General features: G+C 43.0%; 1 protein-coding gene across 1 annotated transcript; it reads left to right on the forward strand.

Annotated features, from left to right (window-relative positions):
* Positions 1-307: 307 nt before the first annotated feature.
* NKAP (NFKB activating protein) lies at positions 308-4181 on the forward strand (the record flags this gene model as incomplete). The annotated part of the gene is made up of 8 exons (XM_009702576.1): positions 308-388; positions 786-859; positions 1084-1203; positions 1672-1717; positions 2137-2252; positions 2403-2478; positions 2965-3114; positions 3709-4181. Coding segments are annotated over 8 exons (838 nt in total), but the record flags the coding sequence as incomplete, so codon positions are not given.
* Between the last annotated feature and the right edge of the window lie 1995 nt (positions 4182-6176).

The raw sequence follows: 6176 nt of genomic DNA on the forward strand, positions 1-6176 counted from the left end.
CGGTGCTGCCCGACCCTTTAAGCCGCTTCGGCCTTTCCTTGCGGCAGGTGTGAGGTGTTCCCCGCGGTTGTGCCGGGTGGCAGGGGCGCCCGGGCGGGACGGGGCTCGGCTGGAAGGGTGCTGACCTTGCCCGGCCGATCCTCTGTGGTGTGTGGAGGTTTGCCTCCAGTCTCCCAGGCCTCTGGTTGTTTCTTCTCCTTACTGTGGCTGCTTTAGGTGATTAGAAACGGTAACAGGTATCAGACTTAAAATGTTTGTGTGCTGGGTATAGTGCGGTAGGCCTTAGTGAAGGTGTTTTCCATTACAGGAGACTCAATGAGAGAGAGAGAATTGGAGAACTGGGGGCACCTGAAGTCTGGGGACTGTCACCAAAGGTTCCTGACCCCGAGTAAGGCGTATTCTGGCTTCTTTCCTTCCGGCTTTTATGATATTGATTATATGTCAGTTTAATTTGAAAAAATGTCTTGTTCCTACGCTGTGTCCCCTTGCCACAATTCATGTTATTGATTCAGATATGACCTGACACATAATAATAAGATTATTACTTTTTTTTTTCCAAATAATTCCAACATACCAATTGTGCAAGAAATGATTTCTTGTAGATCAGGTGACCTTTGTGCTGTGGTTCTGCAAGCAGCTCCCGTGCTACAAATGAGCTGTTTAATAGTTTACTCTGTTGCAAGTATTGACTCAAAATCTGCAAGAATGTGTATGGGCGTGTGTGTACCTTTGATCTTAAATACTACAAAATAGACTTTAAATAGCAAACTTTTATTTTTATTCAGTTCCGATGAGCATACACCGGTAGAAGATGAAGAGGCAAAATCTAAGAGTAGTTCTTCAGATTCCAGCTCAGAAGGTATTTTTGTTTCGCTTACACAGCTTATTTCGAAAATGGGAAGCTACCGAAGTTCTAGAATCTACTGTTGTTGCTTGCAAGAGGTTCACTTACTTTGATAGGTGGAAGTGAGTGTGGTGAGCTTCAGCTGAAAGGAGACCATTGCTTTGGGAAGGTCGGGAAATACATGCGGAGCTAGATGATCTTTGTCAATTCTCTAACATTATGCTCTAAAAACATTCTAGAGGAGAAGAAGAAGAAGAAGAAGAAAAGAAAGAAGAAAAAGCGGAAGGCATCCAAAAGAAAACGCAGAAAACATTCTGAGGACAGCGACAGTGAGTCAGAGTCTGAGCAGAACTCCACTGGTAAGAAGAGAGGGTTTCAACTAACATGCGTGATGTGAGAGCTCTCCTTCCGCTTCTCTGAACACAAAGTGATGCTTCTGGCTTTTGTTGCACACTTGCAGTGCTCTGAAATTACAGAGCTGCAGCATCAATCCAGTATTCTTTATTTTCACCATCTTACTGGGTTTGCAGTGCCTTTTCCTTGAGTGCTTGCGATCTGGCCTTAGGAAATAGGATGTCTGAATATAGCATCCATTGGGCGTCTCATGCCAGAGATATGTTAGATACGTTCTCATATCAAACAATACTGCAAGTAGCTTCCTACTGATACTTTCTCAGTGTTATTTGGTACCTAAACAAATCACATCTGAGCAGCCGTGTACTAAGGCATTCTGATGGAGGCAGTTAGTTATTAACAATGCAGTAAACTACTTGGGTACAGCTAATCATCTCTTTTTTGATAATATATATTATTTCCTTTTTTTTCAGATGAAGATAAAAAGAAAAGCAAGAAGAAGAAGAAGAGGAACAGAAAGTAAGTTTCCAGGTGGTTGTGTGTAATTCTACCTGATTTTGACCAGAGGGCAGCATCACTTTCTTAGCAGGTAGTGAGGAAGGCTGAGCACTCTTGTAATTAGGGATATAAATGCTGTCCAATAATCTTGATTTGATGGGTTTTCTTTAAATCTACAGAACCATGCAGCGTAGAGGACTTGCTGCAAACATAGGGAGCCACATTCTAACGCTATATGAAAGGCATAACAATGTATATATTGTCTTTGTTTTGCTCTAAGATGTTTTCTGTGAAACGACAACAATAATCTATATGCAGACAGCCAGTCTTTCCATAGGTGGAAGTTGCCTTGAGAAACTAATGATTTGAGCATGATTCCAAGCACTTTCTTTTATCTTAAATTTTGGTAAATAGCATGTCTGTCTTTGACTTCATCACAGGAAGAAGTACAAAAAGAAGAAAAATAAGAAGAGCAGGAAGGAATCCAGTGATTCCAGTAGTGAAGATTCTGATGATGAAACCTTTCAAGGGGAAGATCTCTGGATTGAGAGATCAAGTAGGTTCACCTGACTTTAAACTTGGGTTGAAACTTCTTGATGTCCTTCTCGTAAATTCTTTGTTAGGTGTTGCTGGCCTGTGTAACTGTTCTGATAACAAAGAACAATGGGCACAGTATTAATATCCCTCATTATTTGATTTTTTGCAGAAAATACAGAAGCTGATAGCTTGATTGGACCAGAAGCTCCCAAAACTCATGCATCTCAGGATGATAGGCCTTTGAAGTGAGTAGCTGGCTCTAACAGTACTTTGATCAAGTAAATCAAGCCTGAAGGTCACTGTTCAAAAGGGCTGTTATAACAATATGGCATGCATCAGAGAGAAATGCTGCGCCAGAAACTGAAATAGAAGCGGTAGTGGTGCTAGCCTTTACCCTGGCCTGAATTCATGTGGAAGAGTCTGGTCTATGGTTTTTAGCCTTGATTCACAGAAAATGAATTGTAAGATACCTTGATTCTAATGCTCTGCGGTATTGTGACTTTGTCATGTCTTCACTACTGTTTAATCAGAATGGATTCAACTGGTAATTTAAGATGTTGTTGCTAGTGTTAGCCATAAGGAAGAAACAGGCCAATATGTGGGAAAGAATAAGAAAGTGCTTAAAATTGCAGCTGTAGCAAGTAGTGAACAGGGAAGCTGGTTCTTTAGCTCAGGCTCTCCCTATTAGAGACTGACTGAAATGACTGCTCTTTTTTTTTTTTTTCTTTAAGCTATGGACATGCCCTCTTGCCTGGTGAAGGTGCAGCAATGGCAGAGTATGTAAAAGCAGGAAAACGTATACCCCGGAGAGGTGAAATTGGCTTGACCAGTGAAGAGATCGCATCGTTTGAGAGCTCTGGTTATGTCATGAGTGGCAGCAGGTACGGTTTTGGTGATGGTAGTGGTTCAGTGAAATTTTCAAGAGCTGCTTCCTCTGTTGGCTGGTTGGAAGACTGCTTCCAAGCTCTAGTTGAAAGCACAGAAGAAAAGGCACTCCGTGTGTGTGCAATAATCTACACTAAACTCCCTATTGCTATAGGTAGATGGTGAGTTTTTTAAGGACACCTTTTCCTCAAGAGCAAAAATTCTTTCCAGGTAATTTACGTCTAATTATCTTGTATTTCAAATGAGGAGATGCTTGTGTCAGGTGGCTCAAAGGTGGCGTATTTGGACACCAGTGATTGGCTGCACCTTTTTCTCTGAGTCCAACAGGGACTTCACTTAGATTTTGGTGAGCCAGCAGCTGACACCCTGGGGGTAGGTGGGGCTTCTGGCTGACTGCCGGAGAGCATATGTCAGTTCCTTGCTCTGCCACGCTCCTTCCTGGGAAGGTTCGTGTGCAGTTTGGATTATCTAGTGTAGATATCTTTATTTATAAGCCCCTCAGAACATTCAGACCAGTTGATGGATGGAAGCCGTGACAGGGCATTACATCCCTTTGCCTGTGCTGATGTACACAATGTTCTCCTCTGCAGACATCGCCGAATGGAAGCTGTGCGTCTGCGTAAAGAGAACCAGATCTACAGCGCAGATGAAAAGAGAGCTCTGGCATCCTTCAACCAGGAGGAGAGGAGGAAACGCGAGAATAAGATCCTTGCAAGCTTTCGAGAGATGGTCTACAGAAAGACTAAGGGCAAAGAGGAAAAATAATTCTTTATTTGAACTGTACACCATGGATTTTGCCAAGCAGCAGTTAACCTGTTCCAGTCATGATTTGAAAAAAGCTGCAAGTGCTGCAGTGCCTTTCACCCAACAGGGTCAAGCCTCAGGATTGGATTACTTGTATCAAGGAAACAGAGTTACTTTTGTCAGATTTTCTTGGACGATTTGTTCACCATCTACAAGGAATCCCTGTAAAGTGAAAGGCTCAAGGCAGGGAAGGCAGGAACAGGCAGGGAAGATTAGAGGTGGCAATGGTTCTGTGCTCGCTTTGAATCAGACAAGCAGGAGAATTCTGTGGGAGCTTTGTTACCTGATGCTGATAAGTGCGATTTTTCCATTTATTTTGATTAATGAGAGTAGGCTGGCCATCAGAAGCAAGCTACTAGTAACAGTGGCAAAAATGAAGGAACTCCTAAGTTCCTGGTTAAGATCTAAGACTGTCCACTTAACTATTTTTTCGCAAGTCTTTTAGATTTATTTTTTTCTCAAAACAGTTGAGTTTGGTTTGTAGTTCAGACTGGACATGTAAATAGAAATGAGTTTGTAATTTAATACAGATGGGCTTCAGTTACTTTAGAGCAAGCAAATCACAATTGGGGTATAAAGTAACAAAAATCGTAATGGGAGGATCTGATCTTCAGTCCACCAAAGCCCGTGGTGAAGAACTAAGATGCTTGCTTCTTTTTCTCCTATGTTATACATAGGTATCAGAGGAGTGGGGTGCAATGATTGGAACCCCTGGATGTACACAGGTGGTAACAAGGATGTATCTTTCAATTTATTTTATTTTTTTGAGTTTTTTTGTCTATGGAAGTGTTCTAGATTAAAACTTTATTTTAACTCCTATGGTATTTTAATTTGGTCTGTTTCAGCAGTATTGCATAGCTTGCTTTTCCTCTACTCAGAGACCTACCCCGGGTAGTTCTTCTGTGGTGATTATCTTTGATTCAGCTGCATATTTCCAAACATACCCCCTTAGCCTTCTTTTTCTCAAATGCTTTTAAAAACAAAGTGTTTTCTAGAGGTGGTTTTTTTTTTCTCTCCCTTATCCCTTTGTTGTGGATGGAGTCACCCACTTCACTCGTGAGAGAGAAGTAGCAGTATGTTTATTGATATAAAACAGCAATTTAACAAAATTTGATAGTAAATGTGATGGTGGCTTAACAAGATCTGATGGCAAGGTACACTTGATTATTTACTGCATAGAGGACAGGATCAGACAAAACTGTCAGGGAGACCCTGAGTCATAAGACTCAGAAAGGACCCCCTTGCTTTCTGAACTCCTTCTCAGAGAGGAGTTGAGGTGCGACTGGATCCACTCCTAGTCCCAGACTTGGTCAATGGTTTATATCTAAAGGATTATATATGCACAATCAATCCTTTATATCACTTAGCTAAGATTTCAAAGTTTAGCGTGCTGTTAATCACTTACTGAGAATCAGTTGTGGCAAGGCATCTTTCAACCTCGAGGAGTAACCGTGAGAAGCGTCCCTGCTCAAGGGGAGACCCTGATGTGCAGCCCACCGCTGTGCAGGAGAGCTCAACAGGCCCTGGGCTGTCCATTCTTTATGATTGACTTATAGTCATATTTGCATACCAGCCGTATTTCAGTTGGCGTATGCTCAACTAGCCCTCAGCTGTTGAGCAAGATTTATGGCCCTTAATTATTGTCTTGTTATCTCTCTCCCCAGAGTCCAACTTAAGTCAGATGCAGCCATCATGACCACCACTGGTGGCTATTGCTTAAGCAGAAAAGGGTGCGGGGGGTGAGCACACCATCACACACTTGTCTTCACCTTTAGAAAGAGAAATGCACAAACGCAGTGAGAGAGAGTTGGTCTTCAGAGTTGCGGGACCCATCTGAGAAACTTCAGTCTAATCTGGAACGGGGTTCTGAGACAGCATAAAGAACAGCTGGCCAGTCCCCCTCTACTGACCCCTCCTTCCGTAACTCGCCCACGCTCAGCCCTGCTTACAGCTGCCCAGAGTGATTGCTGTTGCTTGGAAGGGGAAGATAGTATGAGCAGGAAAGCAGATACGGGATCCTGCCAGATTCTCTGTTTGTCAAGTTTCTTTCAGTCTCCACGATTTGGGAAGTAAACCAGCCTCCCGCTCAGCCAGAGACTCAGTCCAGCCTGTTGCACAGAGGTGCTGTAGGCTCTGAACACCAGCGCTTGCAATGCAGAGCCCTTCGGAGGGCTCACACCACAAACGCTGCATGAGAGAGGCCAGAGAAATTTTAGCAGAATGCAGCGTACTGAATTCCCAGCAGCAGCCCTTC

This window comes from Cariama cristata, unplaced genomic scaffold, assembly GCF_000690535.1.
Source record: "Cariama cristata isolate BGI_N322 unplaced genomic scaffold, ASM69053v1 scaffold20830, whole genome shotgun sequence".
NCBI lineage: Eukaryota > Metazoa > Chordata > Aves > Cariamiformes > Cariamidae > Cariama > Cariama cristata.